Source organism: Sorex fumeus, unplaced genomic scaffold (genome assembly GCF_029834395.1).
Source record: "Sorex fumeus unplaced genomic scaffold, SorFum_2.1 ptg000033l, whole genome shotgun sequence".
NCBI lineage: Eukaryota > Metazoa > Chordata > Mammalia > Eulipotyphla > Soricidae > Sorex > Sorex fumeus.
In genome coordinates this window covers 30,116,088-30,139,650 of record NW_026606090.1, presented here as the reverse complement: position 1 = coordinate 30,139,650, position 23,563 = coordinate 30,116,088, and the positions used below count along the sequence as shown (strand labels likewise).

Sequence of the window (23,563 nt, the reverse complement as noted above, 5' to 3'; positions counted from 1 at the left end):
TGTGGCGCCTGGGACGGAACCTAGGTCAGGAGCTGTGCCGTCACTCCAGCCCTTGACCTTCTCCTATAACAAAACCCTCCTCCCTCCTCTCTCTAATGGGTGTGTGGAAACTTCCTTTAATATCTTGAAGCTACTATCTGTAACTTCAGAAGAATTATGTCATTTACATTAGCTGTATATAAAAATTTGTGACGTCACATCACGGCAGAGAAATTTGGTCGTGAACAGTGGGATAGAGTTCACAGCCCTGGTAAGACTGTCTGAGGATGTAATGTCATTCTGGGATATGCTGGCCCCATGGAGATCCTAAATTTATGAACAAAAGAAAATTTCAGGCAAGCGTTATAAAAAGATGTTCTTATAAAATGAAATTGCTGGTACTCTAGAAAGCTTTGAGATTGTGCAAAACAAAAGAAACATAATCTGAGGATTTCATTCTACAACAAAGGAGACCTGAAAGCAGCATGATATAATATATATCTGCACAGTCACCATTAAGTTTTGTGAAATAATCAACGTTAGGTAACAGCATCATATTGTTGTAGATTTGGGCTGGGGAGACAGCTGCAAGAACTGAGATCATTAAAAAAAAAATAGATAAATAAAAAAGAACTGCAGATCATGTTCTGTACATGGGATCCTCGGGGTTTAGTTCCCGGCATCCCACGGTCCTCCGAGCATCACTGGGTGATCCCTGAACACTGTCAGTTCCTGCCCACCTCCACAACCACACCAAAAACAATGCATGGAAATTTGGGGGTAAAGAAATATTAGGTTTGCAACTGACATTCAAAACAAAGTACTCTGCAGGAAAAGGGGACAGGAAGGGAGCAGCAGAATGATAAGATAGTTATGCTGAGACCAGGGAGACAGAACAAGGGTCAAGGCACATACCTTGCCTCTATCCCCAGTACCATACGGCCCCCTGGGCATCACCAGCTGCAGCCCTGGAATGATTAACTGACAGCCCATCTGGCTGAGAATTGTAGGGTGTGGTCCCTGCATTCCCCCAAATATCAATTGGAGACTCCAAGAGCCAAAAACAAAATATTTATATATGAGGTTATGAATGTAGGATACAAGGGATCTTTTCTGTGACTATCTTCTAAGTCTCAATTTCAAAAGTTTTAATTTTGCTTTGGTTAATTAGCACTTGCTTATCTGCAAAACTAGCCAAAATATTTTTCACTGAGGTAATGGGGAGTATGGCTTCTGATACTCTAAGTTATGAAACATTATTACAGACAAATTAATTTGAAATAAAGATCATGCAGGATTAGGGAAACAGTTCCGAGGGCAGAGCACATGCTGAGAATGTTGGAGCCTGAGTCTGACCCACAGCACTTAAAGCCCCCCCCCCCCCCCGCCCCCCCGCTAACCAGTGTCTGATACCACGCGTGGCCCTGGGGCTGCCTGGTGCCTGTTGGCCCCTGCAGTCTATCCTGGGCCACTGAGCTACACCAGGCTGAGTTATGCTGGGAGGAGCTCTGGGTACTGAAAACTGCCCTATTTTAAGTTTTGGTTCACATCAGTGGTGCTCAGGGAACCACATGGGGTGCTGGGGATTGAGCAAGGCAAGCACCCTCTACTTTATTATCTTTTCTTGCCTGAAAATGCCCTATTTAAACAAACAAACAAACAAACAAACAAACAAAGAGAAAGGGAAGATCAAACCCTACAGGAAAAGGACATACCTCCATTACAAGTTGGTGAGCCCGAGAAACCAGTGTGAGACCATTGGCATGGTTAAATGTTTCAGAAATGTCTTGTCCAAACGTGTAACCAGCACCACGGGGTGAAATACCCCACCCTCCACGGTCATCTGGATCTGACCATAGTAGGTCACACATTGGGCCCTGGCCAAGAAAATTTAATACATGTCAGAAAATGTTATCAATTATTAGCAGCCATTTAGCTAATTCAGATTCACTCACAAGCCAGAGCAGCTAATAGCCGCTCATCGTACAAGAAGAGAAACTGTATCTTCTCTAGAAGCATCAGAGCTATGCTCCAACAGGTATAAGCAGGATTTGGGGAAAGGAGAAAAACAGCCAGTAAACAACATGGCTCAGAGGAGAAAAGCTCCCAACAGCCAAGCTTAGCAAGGGAAATTCCTAAACAGACGGTAAGTGCCCTCAAGCAACACCAAGAGAACTTCCTCTCCATTTTCTTTCTTAATCGATTGTCTTGCCTTCCTTGCAGCATTTTCTTAAAATCAGAGAAATATCACATTGTTCTCCTCCTTCTTAAGACTTCTTCGTCAAGACCCTGAATGATCGGTTTGAGGCTCTTCGTGTTCCTGCAGCGAGCAGACGCCACTGGGCTACACTAGCACACGATAGGGACGAACGGAGACGTTACAGGCGCCTGCTCGAGCAAATCGATGAGTAACGGGATGTCAAGTGATCAAGTGATGACACTGTTACTTGTAATTTTGGTGTACAAAGGTTTTTTCTTTTTTGCTTTCTGGGTCATACCTGGTGATGAACAGGGGTTACTCCTGACGGTGTTTGGGGGACCAAATGGGATGCTGGGAATTGAACCCGGGTTGGTCGTGTGCAAGGCAAATGCCCTACCCGCTGTGCTACTTCTCCAGCCCTCCTGGTGTACAAAGTTATTCCACTTCCACCCCCTTCAAAGAGCCAAAGACTCTCCGCCAGTTTCTTTCATCTTGAACCCTAAGATTACCTCATGTGGAACTTCCTGTAATCGATCCAGGGCTCTGATATGATCCAGTGTATCAATGGATGGAGAGAGGCCACCATGGAGGCAGAATATCTGTTTACAAAATTAAAATGTGCATGTTTGATTAACTGTTGAAAGATAACGGGGAAGTAAAGAATGGTTACATCAAGAGCTTTGATTCTCAAAAATAAAAGTTTAATGAGATGCAGAAAATTTATCAACTATAACATGAAAAAAATCAGAGAATCAACATTTATTTCTTCCCTTTTTCCTTCAGTTTTCATCTAACTTTTGAATTACGTACTTTTTCCTACAACAAACACACCACTACGTTGTTCCTGGTTCCAGTGGCTTTGCAGCTTTCCTTTTCTGTGTGGAAGGCCTGGGGCCAAGGCAGGGCCACACAACACAAGGCCAAGTGCTCCACAGTTTTGTAGCACCCCGGCTCCTCTGATTGTTTGATTACGCAGAGTTTGTACCCCCTTCCCTGGCTTCTTCTCCCATGAAAGTTACTCTACGTTCGCTACCCTCAGAGGGCCACTATGGGCCACTCCTGGTGGTGCCTGAGGTGGAATTTGAGCTTTTAGCATGCAAGGCATGTACTCAGTTTTTACCTGCCTCTACTTAACTGTTTTATCTCTATTTTTTTTTTTGTGTGTGTGTTTTTTGGGTCACACCTGGCGATGGTCTGGGTTACTCCTGGCTCATGCACCCAGGAATCACTCCTGACGGTGCTCGGGGGACCATAAGGGATGCTGGGAATCGAACCTGTGTCCGCCATGTTGGTTGCATGCAAGGCAAACGCCCTACCCGCTTTGCTATCGCTCCAGTCCCTACTTAACCGTTTTAAATAATGAATAACAGAGAGTTTTTCAAATGTTTTTGGCCTGGTAGTATTTTTCTGTATCTGTCATGTCCGGGTAGGTACTGAAGTGGAGCCAGCAGTGTAAATTCTGAAGCACAGTGATTTCTTCTAAGTGCTCTAGATTTTTCTAGAGCACAGAAATTATGCTTCCTGAAAGTCTGGGGACATCTGTCTACTGAAACTACCTAGTTTGCTACATAGACACACACCTTGATAATATGCTTTTGAGTATATTGTATACAGTTACGTTTCCAATTTAAGTGTGACCCACCTTTGTTTTCTAGATTAGCTTGGCCAATTACATTTATCAGTAAATTTTTCTTTTCTCTGGCTTTTTGGGTCACACCTGGAGATATTTAAGGGTTACTCCTTGCTCTGCACTCAGGAATCAAGCCTGGTGGCGCTCATGGGACCAAACAGGATCCTGGGATCGAACGCCAGAAGGCCACATGCAAGGCAAATGCCCAACTCACAGGGCTATCACTCCGGTCCCTATCAGCAGATTTTTTAAGGTGATTTTTGCCATACCGAGCAACAGTTTTTCAGTGTCAATGTCTGTTTTCATCTTATTCTTTAAGTTTATTGTTTCATTTTTACTTATTACTTACATCCCCTTTATCCCATTATTTCCTTTATAGTCTGCTACAGAACAAACGCAGGATGAGCATGCATCTGGAAGGTAGAGGTTTTTGCCTACACCATACCCTCACTGCCATTCTGTTAGATTTGCATCCTTACCTTCTACTTTGAGTGTTAGGAAAAGACTGCACAATTTCCAAAGCAATTAGGTTTTTCGCCTTTTCTACCTAATTTCTAGTCTGAAATTTGTCCTTACTACTTAAAACCTGAAAATGCTTACTTAACAAGATAGGAATGAGTAACAGGAAGGGGGACAGCACGAAGGGAGGAGAGCGGGGTGAAAGGTCCATCTGTAGTTTCTTTTCTGTTTTGGGTTACACCTGTCAGTGCTCAGGGGCCACTCCTGGTCACGCCGAGGGAATCACAGGTGGTGCCAGGGATCAAACTGGGTTGGCTGTGTGCAAGGAAAATCCCCTGCAAACGGCCAAGGCCTCCCCCCTCTATTTCCTGGCACGTGAAAGGTCTGGTTCAATCCCTGACACAGTGCACTACACTACAAACACACATGTCCCATCAAAGCTCATCAGTGAGGGTAAGAAGTTGGGGCCGCAGGAGAAATAACGCAATATCATTGGAATCCGTTCAATGAATAAAAGCTCTGCTCACACACCCACTCGAAAACTAGCTTCGTCATCTATACTAACGAGTTGTCCTAGAATAATTTTGTCAATAAATGATATTAATCAAGAACATTATGATTTTAATGCTTGTGAAATTAAAAAATTCTAAATTTGGACAAGGGTCCGGGCCATATATGTGCTTGGAAGACCATATGAAGCCTTGTCTTACCACCTGCACCATCTCTCTGGCCCCTGAATTAAGTCTTAACACCCTTTATGTAACTGTATTAAACATTTGTTGTTTGTGGGCCACACCTGGCACTGCTCAGGAATCACTGGCAGCGGGGCTGGGGGGCCATGTGGGATGCCAGGGATCCACCAGGCTGTGTGCAAGGCCAACCTTTCATGGGCTGTACAATCGCTCTAGCCCCTAACACCCTTTCAATCAACAGTGTTTACTTTGTTTCTTAATGTCTAGGCAAAACATGATTCTTCTGCATCAGTTACTGAGGGACTCCAAATCATGACCATCAGTATCTCAGTAACCACAGGGTGAAGGCAGGACAGGGGTTTCGGCGCATGCTCTCCTGCGGCCAACCCTGGTTCGATTCCAGCGTCACACAGTCTCCTACGCACTAGGTGTGTGGCCCTGTGCTGCCCGACAGGAGGTGAGAAAAAGATCATCATCGCCAGGGCTAGGAATGCAGCTCAGACGTAGAGCACTTCGGTCAGTGTTAATCCTGGCATCCACCCTGGGGAGGGGAGACGGTCATAACTGATTTTTTTCCACCAGCTGGTTAAATATTTTCTATTTTACCTCTGAAAATGCTGGGTTATATAATTTAAGAACTGTAAAGGAGCAGGAGCGACAGGACAGTAGGTAAGGGGCTTGCCGTGCACATGGCTGGCCTGGTTCAATCCCCGAGTCCGACAGGAGGGATTCCTGAGTGCAGGGCCAGGAGTAACCCTGAGCACTGCCAGGTGTGGCCCCCAAACAAACAAAAAAGGACTGTAGAGTAAAACCGTGTTTTATTTTAAAATTCAAAGCAAAATAGGAAATTTATGCTTATTCTTTTGAATGTTTGAGTCGTACTACATTTTTTGAGAAGGTTGGGGTGGGGGGGGGATACCCAGCAATGCTCAGGGCTTACTCCTGACTTGGCACTCAGGAATCCTTTCTGACAGGTTTAGGGGACCATATGGGATGTCGGGTCAGGCACATGCAAAGGAAGGGTCTTACTCACTGTACTATCTCTTCAGTCCTTGTATTGCTTGCTTTATAGGTGAGAAAAAGCTTTTGCATTATGAAAATGAAGAAGGTGTAATACCTACTAGTACTGCTTGCAATTAGCATAAAAATAGAAAAGTTATTAAAGGTAACCAGCAGAGACTGTAATTTTAATGGGGTTGGAGAGACAGTACAGTAGTTAGGGTGCTTGCCCTGCAGGTAGACGATATCGGGGCTGATCCCCAGCATTCCATATGGTTCCCAGAGTATCGCCAAGAATAAACTCCTGAGTGCAGAGCCAGGAGTAAGCCCTGAGCATGTCCGGTATGGTCCCAAACCAAACCATACAAACAGAAAACCCTTTGCATGCGGGAGCCTGGGTTTGATCCATTCACTGAATGGTCCTCTGAGAACCACGGGGATTCACCCCTCAGCCCGGTGTTGGGAGTAGCCCCGAAACACTGTGTGGTGTGGTCCCCACACGAAATAATCTCAGCTTCACTATTATACACATCAGGTTCTTAAACATTTACTTATAATAAAAAATATTGGCATGTCCTTTGGCCAAAAGAGTAACACGCTTATCTGAAAACGTGTACATTGGCCGGTCCCAATGTGCAGATTACCTTTGTTCAATTTCCTGTTCTGGAAACGTTAGGGAAAGGAGGCAAAACTTAAGGCTTAAGGAGATGAAAATAAGAGAATGAAAAAAATGCATTTCAAAGAAACATGGTCAGATTTCCTGGTCATATTTCCTGGAAGAAAGCCTTCTACCTTCCCCCTTAAACACACCATGAACATACCTGTCCATCCACTAGAGCTGTAAGCGGAAGATAATCAAATAGATCTGTAAAATATTTCCAAACATTGGCATTTCCATACTTTCGTAGACACTCATCATAAAAACCATATACTTGTGTAATTTGTCGACTTTCATGGTTTCCTCTCAATATTGTAATGCGTTCTGGGTAACGCACCTGGAAAAAAAGCAGAGCCCACGGTAGAAAACACATTTTTGCTAGTTTCATGTTAAGCACATTAACCTCTGACCCATATCCTTAAATGCTTCCTCTTTTTCCTGACTATGAGTTAAATGCTAATTCTTTTTTTAACAATAAAAACATTTTCATTTTCATTCATGGGGCCAGAGAGATAAAGTACATGGGGTAAGGCGCTTGTCTACTGTATGTGACTGACGCTGGTTTAACCTCCCCCACCCCCAGCTCTGCCAGGAATGATTCCTGGGCACAAAGGTAGGAGTAAACCCCAAACGTTGCCAGGTGTGGCCCCCATCCCCAAATCTCTTTCATAACCAGGTCTTACTGTTTAAAGACTTTGAAAAGTCTGGGGGCTGGAGGGATAGCACAGTGGGTAAGACATTTGCCACGCATGTGACTGACCCAGGTTCCATCCCTGGCATCCCATATGGTCCCCGTGCACCGCCAGGAGTAATTCCCGAGTGCAGAGCCAGGAGTAACCCCTGTGCATCACCAGGTATGACCCAAAAAGAAAAAAAAATTCAAAAACTATGAAAAGTTTTACAACCATTCTTCTTTGCTATTTATACCACCTTCACTGGAATTCATATCACCTAATACCTATGTTATTAAATAAACTTGTAAATGTCTCAAGTCTAAATTTTAAGTCTTCCCAAAATACCGTTACTCCTAAACTCTGAATGGATACTAGAAGTCTGAATTTTGGACCTCTGACAAACATCTCTACATGCTGCTTTTGCCAAGAGAAACAGCTCCTGCATAATCTGGGCAAGATTTCAAATGTATTTAATAGTTGCTGGTCCACAATAAAACATGACATACCTTAACGAATACTACTTAATTAATAATGTTTCTCTTAATTAATAATGCTGAGTTTCCCTCCCCGCCCCGAGCAGAGCTCTGGCAGCCGAAGACCTCCAGAACCAGCCACAACCATGCTGAGACCACTCGCCACACGCATGAAGGTACCGGCAGAGGAACAAAGGCACGCGGGTCCCGGGGCTGAGATCTCCAAGCCTGATCAGATCGGGGCTGAGCATCCTCCACCCAGATCCTCCAAATCCCAGTAGGCGGGGGTCACACCCACCAACTGACCCCCTGGCGCCGTGTAATCCCATCAACGGCCAAGACCCAGAGGCTATAAAACTCCGCTCCCGGACACCTTATTATCTCATTCTTACTTTTTGAAAACCTGGCAGGCTACCGAATGTTACCTGCCCACACAGCAGAGTCTGGCAAACTCCCCATGGCGTACCCAATATGCCAAATACCAGTAACAATGATGGGTCTCATTCTCCTAACCCCGAAAGAGCCTTGATTATGGCACTTTTTAAAATCTTAGGGCTAAGACAGGAGACACGTTACTGGGGCCTACAACAGGATGATCATGATCGTGAATAATGTTTCTGACACAAGGTATGAAAAGGTTATCAGATAATACATAAAATAAAATAACCAGAGTTGCAAAAGCAGACTCGATCCCGTTACAAAGTTTGGATTGTAGTATGTTTCCACTATCTATGATCTGCCCAGAATCTATGCCCAGAGCCAGCTGACAGGGCCACACAAGTATAATCATGATTTAACAAGGTTAGAGCTTGTAAAAGAAAGCAGAATTTCAAGAAACATACCTTTAGTGCCACAAGGAGTGTCACCGTCTCCACGGAGTAGTATCCTCTGTCCACATAGTCTCCCATGAAGAGATAGTTTGTGTCTGGTGACTTGCCACCGATCCTGAAGAGTTCCATGAGGTCATGGAATTGGCCGTGCACATCTCCACACACGGTAACGGGACAACGCACTTCTTGCACATTTGATTCTTTCGTTAGAATTTCTTTAGCCTATTAGGAAAAAAAGACACCAACACAGACTTAACAGACATCATTTTGTGAGACATAATTTTGAGAGGCTGTGGGCCCAGAGTGCGCTCAGTGGGCTGAGCACATGCCCTGCCGGTGTTTGGGAGACCTACCCCAGTCTCCCGCACAGCACGGTCTCCAGGCCCTGCCGGAACTCACCACTGAGCACAGCTGGTGTGCCGCCCCCCCCACAACAAAAACAAAAACCCACCTGAAACGTGGCTTAAACTTAAGTTTTTAAAAAAACATTTGTACTTTAGCTGAAAAGCCATATATACATATATAATTAGGAACTGTGAGGATGTGGAGAAGTCTAAATGCCCCATACTGCAGCAGGCAGACAAAGGTACAGGGCAGACAAAGGTACAGAGCAGCCTAGGAGTTTCCCAAGAAAGGTGGAACCAGGGGAGAGGTTCTGCATGGCGTTCAGGTTCGATCCCCATGCATGAGGTTCAGGGTTCGATCCCCGGCTCCCAGAACAGTCAAGTTAAATGAAGAACTACCATATAATCTAGCAACCCCACTTCTATAAATTTACTTGAAGGAAAGAAAATCTTCTATTTTATACATGTTCATGGCAACATTATTTGCAACAGCCAGAATATGTTCATTAACTGAAGAATGACTCAATAAATTGGGTATGCCCACTGAATGGAATACTATTCAACAACAAAAAAAGATGACATGCAACAATCTTCGGGAACACTTAAAAGGTAGCAGTCATGAGGTCACTTAGTGTGCTCTTCCATTACACTGTGTGCCAACAGGCAGATACACTGAGCAGAAAGGAGATTTAAGGCTAGGCCAGGGGGGGTGCAGATTCTTGTGGTGGGAAAAAAAAACGTTCTGAATACTGTGATGACAGATGAACGTCTCTGCACTGGATTAAGTAGCAGGTCCAGAAGACTAAAACTGAGTGAACTATGTAACATATGAATTACACTCCAATAAGGCTATTTTTAAACAGATCTTATTTACACATTGAAACAGGTCAACAAGGCAGACACGAAATACATTTTGGGGGCCAGGGAGCTAGTACGCTGGAAAGGGAACTTGCCCTGCTTTGCTGGGTGTGCCCCCAAACCTAAACTAAAAACATTCTTGCACCGATTCCTAATTCAGCCTTCAATTTCCCTATTCCAACTGTCATATTTAATTAGTTCACATATACCATTATGAAGACTTTGACTGTAGAATTATAATCTATGTGAATGGGGCTGGAGAGAGATGCAGGCGTTCAGGTGCTTGCCTTGCAAGTGACTGACCCCAACCTGATTCCAGACACCACATATGTCCCCCTGAGCACCACCAGGAGTGATCCCCGAGCACAGAGATAAGAGTGAGAATTGCCCTGTGGTCCGAATCCTCCCTCCCCCAGTATATGCCAATGTTATAAATATAAAAATATATGCTAGACATATATATATATACGTAGGGCCCAGGTCTCTGAGGCATATGTTAATGCAGGAAGAACAGTGGAATCAAAGAGATGTGCCCGGAGCCGGAGGTTCTTCGTCCTCTTAGCTATTTCTTCGACGTTCTTGAAGGCGTTCCAAGCCGCTCTCTTCCTCCTGCGCAGCTCGGGTGCCAGGTCATTTGTCATGTTGACCTCTCGACCTAGGTAGACATAGCTGTTGCATTCGGAGATGGTCGTTCCATTGAGAGCGAATGGGGCGTCAGGAACAAGGCTGTTTCTCATAAACATTGTCTTCGTAAGATTCAGCTGTAGTCCTACCTTTCCACACTCACGGTCAAAGTCGGCCAGCATTTGTGCCGCTTGGCTGATGTTTGGTGTTATTAAAACAATGTCATCAGCAAAGCGGAGGTGGTGTAGTTGCCGACCATCTATCTTCACTCCCATTCCTTCCCATTCCAGTCGTCGCATGATGTTCTCGAGGGTGGCACTGAAGAGTTTCGGTGAAATGGTATCACCCTGCCGCACCCCTCTCTTGACATCAATGATCACTTCTTTGTAGAATGGTGAGATCCTGGTAGTGAATCCGCAATACAGCTCACGGAGGATCCTGATGTATTGGGCTTGAATGCCCTGATTGGCTAGGGCTTCAATGACCGCTTCCGTCTCAACAGAATCAAAGGCCTTCTTTAAATCAATGAACGTTAAGCAGAGCGGCATCTTGAACTCCCGAGAAACCTCAATGAGCTTGGTTATCGTGTGGATATGGTCGATGGTGCTGAATCCTTTGCGGAACCCTGCTTGCTCGCATGGTTGTCCTTCATCTAATGTTCTGCCAATCCTATTCAGGATGACTCGAGTGAACAACTTGTAGATGACAGACAATAGGCAGATCGGGCGATAGTTGCCAATGTCATGGATGACAAACAAGATGAGAACGCAATGTCATGGATGACAAACAAGATGAGAACGCTATTCAGGTCTCCCAAAGAAGAATAGAAAGAGCTATGCTTGGAATATCACGTTTCACTCAAATGAGAGAACGAATCCGGAGTTCTGACATCCGTCGACGATCAAGGATCAGGGACGCTGTCTCATTTGCCAAGGTGTCGAAAATCAGATGGGCTGGTCATGTAATGAGATTTAAAGACGACCGTTGGACTAGAGCTGTTACTGATTGGATTCCACGGGATGTCAAAAGACCGCGTGGCCGCCCACCTACCAGATGGTCAGACTTCTTCGTCAAGATCATGAACGATCGGTTTGAGGCCCTTCATGTTCCCAGAGCGAACAGATGCCATTGGGCTACACTAGCACGCGACAGGGACAAATGGAGACGTTACTGGCGCCCGCTCGAGCAAATCGACGACTAACGGGAAGTTAAGTGATTAAGTGATTAAGTGATATATATATACATATATATATATAAAACAAATGGACTAAGTTCATTCCATCTATCTACTAATTTAGGAGAAAATAGTTCCAACGTAGCACTGCAGCACTCATTGAATTGCTAGAGGGAGCAACAGCAACATCTCCATTGTGAGACCTGTTACTGTTTTTGGCATATCGAATACATAATGGGAAGCTTGCCAGGCTCTGCCGTGTGGGCATGATACTCTTGGTAGCGTACCGGGCTCTCCAAGAGGGGTGAAGGAATCGAACCCGGGTCGGCTGCGTGCAAGGCAAACGCCCTACCTGCTGTGCTATCGCTCTGGCACAGTTCAAATGAGAAAGAACATTTAAAAAGCCTCTGAAAGCAAAATAAGATTGAAAAAGAAATATGTACCTTCCATCAGCTTCACGGTCACGGTCACGGTCCTCCCGTTGTTCATCGATTTGCTCGAGCGGGCCCAATAACGTCTCCAATCGTGAGACTTATTGTTACTGTGTTTGGCATATCGAATACGTCACGGGAGCTTGCCAGGCTCTGCCGTGCGGGCGAGATCCTCTCGGTAGCTTGCCGGGCTCTCCGAGAGGGGCGGAGGAACCGAACTCGGGTCGGCCACATTGGCTGCATGCAAGGCAAACGCCCTACCGCCATTAACTTCATGGAAAAATATTATTTTTGACACAATGTTATGTACAAAATTCTAAAAAGGTACTTTCCAGATCCTCAAGGGATTAGCAAAAGAAAACCCTGAAGCTTTGTACACAACACTGTGTACATAACATTGTGAAAGCACCGGCCCGGCGAGAACACACACACCGCAAGGATGGGAGTGAGTGCAGGTGGCACTGGTGCAGACGTATGCCGCAGCGCCAAGCGGGGCTGGCAGAGGGGCTGCAGAGTGGGCTGTGAACCCCAAGGACAGACGATTCTCTACCTCTCCTGGGACTCCATAATCTAAAGAACTCTGAAAAACATCAACTTTAAGTTTCTCGATGCAAAGTCTGATTTTCTGTTGTCACATCATCTGGTCAACAGACTTTAACCATGCCATTAGTGGATACGGAATGGTACCCTTTAATGGGCTTATGTTTTTTTTTGGGTTTCGTTATCTCTCAGCCCCTAAACAAAAATTCTTAAATTTTGTTTAGGACATTGGACCCAAGAGGTAGACATTTGCCTCGCATGCAGCGAACGTGGCTCTTACCCTGAAACCCCGGTCCCGGCGTGTGACCCAACCCCCCAGAGAAGAGATTGAGGTATGCAGAGGCGATGCCTTCCAGGTATAATCCCCACCCCGCTCCCGGCACTGCTGCCCACTCTCACCACCAGCCACCAAACTGCTGCTGCAGTGCTTAAGTTTCACTGTCACTGTTCTCCCGTTGTTCATCAATTTGCTCGAGCGGGCCCAGTAACATTGTGAGACTTTTTACTGTGTTTGGCATATCGAATACGTCACGGGTAGCTCGCCAGGCTCTCCAAGAGGGACGGAGGAATCGAACTCGGGTCGGCCGTGTCGGACGCATGCAAGGAAAACAACGCCCTACCCGCTGTGCTATCGCTCCAGCCTTGGGTCATAAAACTAAAAGCTTGAAAATCCCTCTCTCTCTCTCTCTCTTTTTTTCTTTTTGGGTCACACCCAGCGATGCACAGGGGCTACTCCTGGCTCTGCGCTCAGGAATTACCCCTGGCGGTACTAAGGGGACCATATGGGACGCTGGGAATTGAACCTGGGTTGGCTGCGTGCAAGGCAAATGCCCTACCCACTGTGCTTGCTATTGCTCCAGCCCCAGAAATCCCTCTCTTAATGTACCTGTCTGGTCGATCTACTAACAGAACATGAAAGACCAAAGGGAAAAGCAGGTGAGTGTTCACAGTTCTACAAGGAAATTCAACTTGTTTCAGTGACCTAGTGCTTTACAGGGCATCAGATGTTAATGCTAAAATATGTATAACTGTCACAAGGAAAGACTTCACATACACTGAAGGAATCACAAAGTTTAGACCATGTCCTCCTGACTTATTTATGATAATTGGCTGCACCTAGCTCCGGCTTTCTTACTTTTTAAGTGTGTCTAGAATAGGGACAATGGTAAGTCCCACGTCATTAGAGAGGTTCTCTCCAGTGTTCTAAAATGTTTTCAAGGGGGTCAGGGATGAGGTTTCAGTGGCAGAACTCAGGATTTGCAGGTCAGCAAGGCCCTGTAAGATTCCAACTGGCAGTGTGGTCTTTGCAATAAAAAGCCAAGTTCACATGTCTAAGGTATGAAAAGTTTTCTGGCTACATTTAAAGCAGATGGGGGAACACATCTGGCAGCACTCGGGAATATCCCTGGCTCTGTGCTCAGGAATCACTTTTGGCGGGATCAGGGGATCATATGGGGGTGCCAGGGACTGGATCCAGGCGGGCTGCTCCTAAGGCAAGAGCCCTTGGAGCGATGACAGTACAGGAGGCAGGGGGTCTTCCTTGCACAAAGCCGGCCTGGTTCCATCCCTGGCACTATACACGGTTCCTCAAGCCCTAGCAGGGACTGATTATCCCTGAGCACCACCAGACATGGCCCCTCCCCCCGAAAGAGCCCTAACAGGTGGTGTACTTCTCCATTAACTAAGATACGATTTTGACATGCTATAATCTCACTTTAATTTCTTTCTTGGTTGTGTTTTGGGCCACACCTGGCTGTGTGTGTTCAGGGCTCATTCCTGGCCCTATGCTCAGGGATCATTCATGGTGGTGCTCAGGATACCATATGTGGCGATGGGGATCGAACTTGCGTCCGGTGCATGCAAGGGAAGTGACTTACCTGCTGTATCTCTCCTTTAATCTCAGACCCTCTCTTTAATTTCTGCACAACTGTTCTGCCTGTTCCTATCAAATACTCTTCCCACAAGTGACTTTAAAGTTTTAATTAGCCTGGGAGACTTCCTCAATTAAGAAAACATAGCACTGTAGCACTGTCCTCCCGTTGTTCACTGATTTGCTTGAGCGGGCACTAGTAACGTCTCTATTGTGAGACCTGCTGTTACTGCTTTTGGCATATCGAATATGCCACGGGAATATTCTGCCGTGCAGGCGGGATACTCTTGGTAGCTTGCCAGGCTGAGAGGGATGGAGGAATCGAACCGCGTGCAAGGCGCTACCCGCTGTGCTAAAGCTCCAGCCCATGAAAACATACCTCATATATCTCTTTTGCCTATAATTAGTTAGGATCAACAAGGTTATGTGAAGTCTCCCAGAAAATGAGGAGAAGAGGGAAGAGAGGGGAGGGGCCTGGGTTGGTGCCTTTGTCACAGGTCAGAGGGCAGTGGACTCTTGCTGTCTACACAGTCTGCCAGTCTTAATAAACAGAATTGCCAACTCACAGTCACAAAATGCCAATGCACCTCTAGATACCGTATCTGGCTCCCAGAAGAGGCCAAAGGCCACATGCTGGCTTTCTCTTTCACAAAGCATTGCCAGAAGTCTCATGCAAAAAATCACGTTTCATTTCTCTGGCCAACGGAGACACAGGCTCTCCATTCCACAGCCAACCATGGAACGCGACTGTAAGACACAACCCCAATTAGAGCTGAAGGGAATCTATTATCCTGTAACATTCAGCAAATGGCTCAGAAATACACATCATAAAATATTTAAAAAAATCAAATCTACTCCCTAAGACATCTTCCCAGCTTTTGTTTGATCACTTGATATCCCGTTACTCATCGATTTGCTCAAGCAGGCGCCAGTAACGCCTCCACCCGTCCCTATCCTGTGCTAGTGTAGCCCAATGGCATCTGCTTGTTCTAGGAACACGAAGAGCCTCAAACCTCAGCTTTTGTTTAGGGAAAAAAAAATCTGTAATCTATCCATCCAAGGGCTGGAGTGATAGCACAGTGGGTAGGGCGTTGGCCTTGCATGCGGTCGACCAGGGGTTCGATTCCTCTGTCCCTCGTGGAGAGCCCAGCAAGCTATCTGAGAGCATCCTGCCCGCATGGCAGAGCCTGGCAAGCTCCCCATGGCGTATTGGATATGCCAAAAACAGTAACATCATGTCTCACAATGGAGACATTACTGGTGCCTGCTAGAGCAAATCGATCAGCAATGGGAGTGCTCCAGTGCTACCCATCCATATTTTGTATTTAAAAAAAAAAATCATCTGGCTGACAACTCCAACTTCAAGAAGGAAACCTGCTTCACTTCTGTCTCTGTTGGTGGGTCTGGACTGGGCCACACCAGCCGGTGCCGTCAACCGTGTGGTACCAGGAACGGAATCAGGGTCTGCTGCATGCAATACGTCCCTTAACCACTGAATCGGGTCAAGACTGGCTTGATCAGGGGCACCACCCGTGATGCCCTGACACCTCCAGGAGTGGTTGGGGTGGCCTGGCGGCCACTCCTGAGGACTGGTCAGTGTGGCCAAACCCCTCCCCTCAGATCCCTTCCTTTGAACGCAGAAATAGTGAGATGGAGAGATGGCTCAGCAGACTGAGGCAGGCTTTGATTTGGGAGGCCTGGTTTCATCCCCGCACCACGAGGAGCCTCAGACGGTAAATAAGATCTAACACAACTGCCTGTTGTTTCGGAAGCTACTCTTGGCTCTGTGCTTGGGGACTAAGTGACCTCTCGGAAACTGAGCCTAGGGTCTGATACAGGCAAGGCCAATGCTCTAGCACCAACTCACACCTACCCTTGACTGATCTTTAAAGAATGAATGGCTCCATACTTGGGTTACTACACGCAGAACAGTGTCTGGACGCTTTGCACAGGAGGCCTAGATGTGCCAGGAGATCACGGCATTAGGCCAACGTGGGCCACATCACTCACCATATTTATCTCCCAGTGATGTTTCTAATGACTTGATTAGAAGTCACCGCCATAGTTATACTGTGGCTCACCAAGTGAATCACTACAGGATCGCTTTGACTTGCCTTCCGTGAATAAAAGAAGTGTGTGCGCCAGCAGAGTACTTAGCTCCCCTAGGTCTAAAGTGGTCAATGTAAAACCCTTTATGTCAAGAAAGTGACCTTTCCCAGCTCGGATGGTAACTCACAAAGAGCCATGGAACTCAGCAGATAGTTGTACTTATGGCTACGATTCATTACATCACAAGGACACACAGAAGAATCAGACAAGGGAAAAGGCACAAGAGACAAGTCCTGGGAAAATCAAGCACCAGCTTCTAAGGTGCATCGCCCGAGAGAGGCACACAAAATGCACAGTAAGGGCTGATGGGGAGCTGGAGGAACATCTGGGTTACCGGTCTAGAGGAAACGCATTAGACTCTTGCCGAGGACCTGAAACTGGGAGTGGCCACACTGAGCTAGAGGACCCCCTTTTCCAGCACACACCCAAATTCCAGATTGAAGGAAGAAAATCGTATGTTCAACCTGAATCAGATCATGAGTCAGCCCCGCAAGTCGTTCCTAACAAGGAATACTGGGCCCCTTCCAGATGCTAGCCAGACGCAACCTGAAAGGGTTAGGGTTATGCTTTCCACTAGAGAGATTTATCCAGGCTGAAACAGTTACTGCTGCCTGCATTTGTTCATTCAAGCTTATTTCCTTTCTCACCTGCTTAAAAGTAATTTTCTTTGTTCTTGCTGCTATAAAATAAAAACTCTCAGGAAGAGAACTAAGACAGTAAAGCTAGGATGACAGTCCAACATTACAGAACTAACAGAGTGTATGATTTTATTATGATTTTGTTTTGTGTCACAACTGTGCAGCTCTCTGGGACCTTACGGTGCCAGGACGGGTTCCCGCACGAAGAGGATGCACTGCCGCTCCTTGAGTCACCTCCCCGCCCTACATCCTTAATATCTGTTTTTGGGTCGCACCTGGCTCTGCACTCAAGGATCCCTCCTGCAGGACTCAGGGAACCATATGAAATGCCAGAGCTGGTGCCCGGGGCAGCCTTGTGCAAGCACCCACTGTTCTCTCCTTCCAGTCGGTCTCCTCTTTGGTAGATTTTTAAAAAATGACTGGTTTATAGGACATGTATTATCAGGCTAACACCTAGACAGCAAACATATAGCTAGCTGCACTACCCACAAACTTTCCTGTAGGAGACTCCTGGGACATTTTACACAGACGGACAGTCGAGTCAGGAAGACTGCCCAACAGCCAGCACATACTCTGCATGCCAGAGGTGCAGGTTCAACCCTCCTCCGCACAGACCCGGAGCACCTCCTGATCATGCTGGGCGTGGCCCCCAAAGCATTACAAAGTCATACTCAAAAGAGAGATTTGTTCAACAACGATGAAATTACAGCTAAAGAAATGAAGTGATCATGCTGGAAAAGAAATTCTCAAATCAGGAGTATAGAGAAATTGCAGGATAGGAATGCTGACACTGCTATTTGGAGAAACTCTAAAACCATGGCCAGGAAATACTGAGTAACACAAATGAAAAAAAGATATCTCAAAGAAACCAATGATGGCAAAAAACCATCAGTGAAACTCTCAGAGACACTTCATGACACCGGAAACACAAACACAAAAAGAAAGCCAGAAGCTTTCAAACCACAAAACTGTCTAATACCAGAATCTCAATATATTCCACAGAGGAGCACTTCTCCATACACAATCTGAAATAACTGTGTCAGAATACCAATGACGCTCTTTAAAATCGCAGTCAGTAGCCAGAGATCTCTCTCAAAGGGCTGGGATGCACGCTGTGCATGCTGAACCCATCCTTAGCACAGCCTGGCCCCTGGAGTCATGCTGGAGCGCTGAGCTAAAAGCACCCCAGCCCCTAGCAACACCCGGTCCCGCCCAAAAAGGAACAAAGAGGGAGGGCTCGTGTGGGTCCCAGGTTCCCCACCAGCAGCACCTGGCCTCCTGGGACTCCCTGGGCACAGAATACGAGCTCCCAGCTCTGCAGGCTCCAAGCAGCAAGCCACCCTGAGGCCCTGGCGTTAACTGCCAGTCGGTGGGCTGAGCAGCACCGAGCATGGGCCCTGGTTCCCCTGAGCACCATCTGGAAGATCCAAAGGAAAAAACAAGTTTTTCTTTTTAAGTGGTTACCTCTAGATAGCATTTATTTAGGGGGCTGAGCAGTGCTCAAAGGTTACTCATGACTAGGAGCTTCAGGAACTAAAGGCTGGGGCTGCACCTTGGGCCCCGACAGGAAACTATCCGGGCCTCTGAGCCATCTTCCCAGCACAAATACTCAACAACAAAAAAATATTTTCAATGCAGATTCTAGGACATGGCTCAGTATCCCAGGATGGCAAAACACAGACCCTGCACGTACCAGGCCCTGGGCTTGATCCTAGCATCATGCAGTCTGCTCTGCCCATGAAGCACTGGGGGTGCAGCGGCCCCCAGAATGAATGAACAGAGAAACTCCTATTTCCCAACACTTGATTAATCCACTTCTCAGGAAACCTGCACTTTATTTGATTTGGGGCGGGAGGGTGCATACTCACCTGTGCTCAGGCTGTGAGCAGGGGGAGGGCCTGGAGAACAAACCTGGGTCGGACACGGGTGGCAAGTGCCCTATCTTGGTACAATTACTCTGGCCCACAAGAAACTGGAATTTTAGTTTTGCTTCCCAAGTGATTTTATACACATACGAAATTAAACAAGCTGAGGGTTGGACAGCAGCAAAGGCTCCTCCTACCTCGCATGCAGCTGACCTGGGTTTGACTCTGGGCACCCCAAACAGTTAGTCCCCTGAACCCCACCAGGAGTGATTCCTGAGCAGAGCCAGGAGTAATCCCATAGTAATCCCTTAAAAACAGAAGTTTCCAAAATTAAACCAACTGGGCAACTCTGGCTACACAAAAATGCTAAATTATATGGGAAAGAGAATTACATGCATTTAGAAATGGTTACCTTGGGCTGGAGCGGTAGGGTATTTGCCTTACACAATGCCAACCTGGGATCCATCCTTGGCACTCCCCCTGGTACCCTGAGCCCACAAGGAGTGATCCCTGAGCTCAGAGCCAGGAGTAAGCCCTGAGTATAGCCAGGTGTGCCCCCCCCAAAACCAAAAGTAAAACCGAAAGGTAAACTTTGGGGGCCACAGTGAAAGCGAAGTGGGCAGGCCACTTACCCTGCACATGGCCAACCTTGGTTCAATACCTGGTTCACATATGGTCCCCCAAAGTGGTCCCTGAGAGCAGAGCCCGGGAGTCAACCCTGAGCACCACGAGGAGTGCAGTGCCCCTCCTCCTTCTCCAAAGGGCCCAGTTCCCTCTTGAGGAGCTAGCTAAAAGAACAGTTCACTGTATCACTACCATCCCACTGTTCGTCAATTTACTCGAGCGGGCGCCAGTAACATCTCCATTCGTCCCAGCCCTGAGATTTTTGCAGCCTCTCCTTACTTGTCTTTCCCAACGTATTGGAGGCTCTTTCAGGGTCAGGGGAACGAGACCCATTATTGTTACTGTTTTTTGGCATAGCGAATACGCCACGGCTAGCTTGCCAGGCTCTGCCATGCGGGCAGGATACTCTTGGTAGCTTGCTGGGCTCTCAGAGAGGGGTGTATATTTATATATCTCAAATACGGTGTGGTAATTATGGAAAATGAGTAAGGAGTGTCTTATGATGTGTCGTGCAGCCTCGAGGCCCAGAATATGTTCACTCATACGTGAGGCTTGGCCCGAGCGTGTGGAAAGCGGCCTGGGGCGTGGTGGCGGTTGGGTAGTGGAGATCGGCTGCCGGGGCTGGGTCCCTTGGGGCGGGGAGGGCTCTCACCTGCCCCCTCTGGGGTGCCCCGAGTGGAAACAGCCTGACGCTGAGTCAAAAAGAGTTAAACAAAATTAAGACAAACAAGGAATGAATATGCCAAATTAACTGGAGAAAAAACCCTCACATCCTGTTGCATAACGTTGGCTTGTCCTTGTTCCTCCCCCAGGACTCCCACCACAGTGCTCCCAAGGCACACCAATTCCATCAGGCACTCCTAATCCTACACTGCTTTTCTCTTTATGTCCTTCGCATGGTTTTCCTACCCATGTTATCTTCATTCTTCAACTATGGTGTTATTTCTTTTTCTTTTTTGCTTTTTGGGTCACACCTGACGATGCACATGGGTTACTCCTGGCTCTGCACTCAGAATTACTCCTGGTGGTGCTCGGAGTGGGATAGGATGCTGGGAATCGAACCCAGGTCGACCGCCTGCAAGGTAAATGCCCTACCCGCTGTGATCTCTCCAGCCCATGGTGTCTTTTCTCCTTTGTTTACTGTACGAAGTTCTTTTTATAAAATCTGTTCTGAATTAAAAAGAATAATATGTACTAAGGAATTAACCATACCAAAGAAGAGAGCAATTTCCCCCCTCACTACTGGTCGGTGATCCACAGGCCCCAGGATGGCCAGATGAGTCTCTTCCTGGGGCTCTAACTACGTTAACAGTCAATAACAGGGTTTGTGACGGGGTCACCCATGACCAGTTTGGACCCTGGAGGAACTGGAGATTTTTAAGATCCCAGCAGCCCTTCCTGAACTACCGTTCACCTCTCTTGTCTTAGCCAACTTTCATCTGTCTGTGTTCCTTCCCAAAATAAGCCATAATTGTAGAGTACGGTGAGTTCGTAGAGTTCACTGCACTCACCAGGGGCACAGAGGTGAGGGCAGCCTTGGGAACTGTGCCTTCTAGCTTCTGATTCCACGTGTCAGCTCTGAAGACTTGGGAATGCCTTTTCTGAGGGAAGGGAAGTGGTTCCCAGCGGTCTAGTCTATCAACTTGCCGTCCCTTCTCTCTTCTGCTCCTCGCTGAACCCCCAGCACCGGAACAGGGCCTGGTGTGTAGAAGCCAACTGCAGTTTCTCGAATCAATGCCGTTAAAGATGCAGTGGCAGCCGGCAACCATCCCTCTTTGCTTTCTCATTTCCCACAGGAAAAAAGAGCCTCATTTGCTTTTAAAGCAAGAACAAATCTGCACAGAACCAATCCTGAATGTTCCTTATGCGCGATATGCATTTCATGAGAATATCTTTCAAAAGCAGATTTCAAAAACTAAAGGGAAAAAGCCTCAAGTGAAAGAAACGTCGTCACTATTGTCCTTTCTGAAAAAATGAAGGGGCAGGACCAGAACAACAGTACAGCAGGCAGGGTGCTCGTCCTGCACAAAGCCATCGCGGGTTCAACCCTCGGCATTCCATATGGTCCCCTGGGCCTGCCAGGAGTGATCCCTGAGCGCAGGGCCAGGAGTAAGCCCTGAGCACCACAAGGTGTGGCCACTCCTTCCAAATTAAATGAAAAAAATGATAGGGGAGAGGGTGGGGAAAGGAGGGGGGAGAAAGAGAAAGGGAGGGAGAGGAGAGGATGGGGGAGGGGGAAGAGAGAGAGAGAGAGAGAGAGAGAGAGAGAGAGAGAGAGAGAGAGAACAGTGGGTAATGCATTTGACGACTTGACTACAGCCAACCCAGGTTTAATCCCTGGCACCACAAACATATGGTCCCTCAGCTCCCGGGAGTGATCCCTGAGAACTACGAGGTGTGCTCCTCCTTCCTCCCCCCAAAGTGAAAAAGCTGGAGAGAGTGTAAGGTTTAAGGCTCTGGCCTTGCAAGTAGCTAGCCTCAGGCCAATCTCCTGCACCTGCAGTGGTCCCCGCAAGCACCCCCAGGAGCAGCCTTTGAGCACTGCTGATGTGGGTCCAACCCCACTTCCCAAACAAAACAACTGAGAGTTGGGGTGGGTGGTAGAGAACCTGCCTGCTGTTCCACACAGACTGGCATCCTGGTGGCACTGCCATTCGTGATTCCAGTGTGACCCAAGTATGCAGGAGCTCTACAGCTGCACATGAGACTCAGTCACCACGAAGGCACAAGGGAAGAGCAAACCCCGCAAGCTCACCGCACTTTGTGAAAACCCAACTCTACAATGAAGTCAATTCTCTCCTCCCCATCCCACTCTCAAAACAACTTTTTTTTAGGCCACACCCAGCGGTGCTCAAGGCTTACTCCTGGCTCTGTGCTCAAGGATCACTTCTGAATATTTAAGGGATCATATGGGGTTCTGGGAGTTAAACCCAGATTGGCCACATGCACGGCAAACACCCTATCCACTGTACTATAGCTCCAGCCTCAGAGCAAAATGGCTTTTTTCTTTAAAAAAAAAAAAAAAAGAAACATTTCCCCTTCCCCTACTTTTGTATTCACACGCCCAGCAATGCTCAGCAGTTACTCCTGGCTCTGCACTCAGGAATCACTCCTGGCAGTGCTCAGGGGACCACACGGGATGGCCATGGATTAAACCCGGGTCGGCTGCATACAAAGAAAACACCCTGCCCACTGCTCTGGACAGCGAAAGGGCTTTTAAATAAAATATTACTTGATCTATCTTTAGTGGAAATGTCCTTTTTGCTGAACCACATCCCAGTGCCAGTAGGCCAGTCATCTCAGGTTGCATCAAGATGAAAGACGGTCACTTAAGTCTGCCGATGACAAGTACTCCAAAGCACAGATGCCAAGGAACAGCAAATGCCCCAAACTCTACCCGACAGCAATCCAAGTCTAAGCCCAAGACCCTGACTCCCTGGAAACAACCTGAAACGCACAGATCTCAACCCACCCCAGGTCATTCGGACATTAAAGAAACTCAAAAGTTGAAAAGCCCTCACAGGAAGTGCCGGACAACCTCTGGTCACTAACCCAGGGCAAGTAGAGCCTTGTGGACTCAGGGACGGCTCTGCGGCAAAATCGACGGCGATGCAAGCACGAGGCCACCATCTCCGTCTCGATGGTGATTCCGGCAGCTCAGGCACAGCCAGGTGTGCAGCACTGGCACCCGAGAGCCAGAGCCAGGGGGTGGGAAGAGCCAGAGTCAGAGGGTGGGAATGTGCAGCAGCCAGCCACATGTGCGGGCCCTGCACGCGCAGCAGCAGAGGGAAGGCCAAATACACAAGGGGGCCACAGCCACCAAGTCCTTGATAAACCTCCTGTCACCTCTCGGCCAGAGGCACTGGGGGCTCCTGTCCCACAGCAGGGTCAC

The 23,563-nt window shown here is 47.3% G+C and overlaps 1 protein-coding gene across 1 annotated transcript in view; it reads right to left on the bottom strand.

The window, feature by feature from the left end:
- PPP2CB (protein phosphatase 2 catalytic subunit beta) overlaps positions 1-23,563 on the bottom strand; it is a 40,509-nt gene that overhangs the window by 8,380 nt on the left and 8,566 nt on the right. The window contains exons 2-5 of the mRNA XM_056116706.1: positions 8,607-8,816; positions 6,781-6,954; positions 2,689-2,778; positions 1,695-1,856 (exon numbers count right to left, since the gene is read on the bottom strand). Coding sequence (XP_055972681.1) covers positions 1,695-1,856; positions 2,689-2,778; positions 6,781-6,954; positions 8,607-8,816 — 636 coding nt within the window. The remainder of the gene's footprint in view (positions 1-1,694; positions 1,857-2,688; positions 2,779-6,780; positions 6,955-8,606; positions 8,817-23,563) is intronic.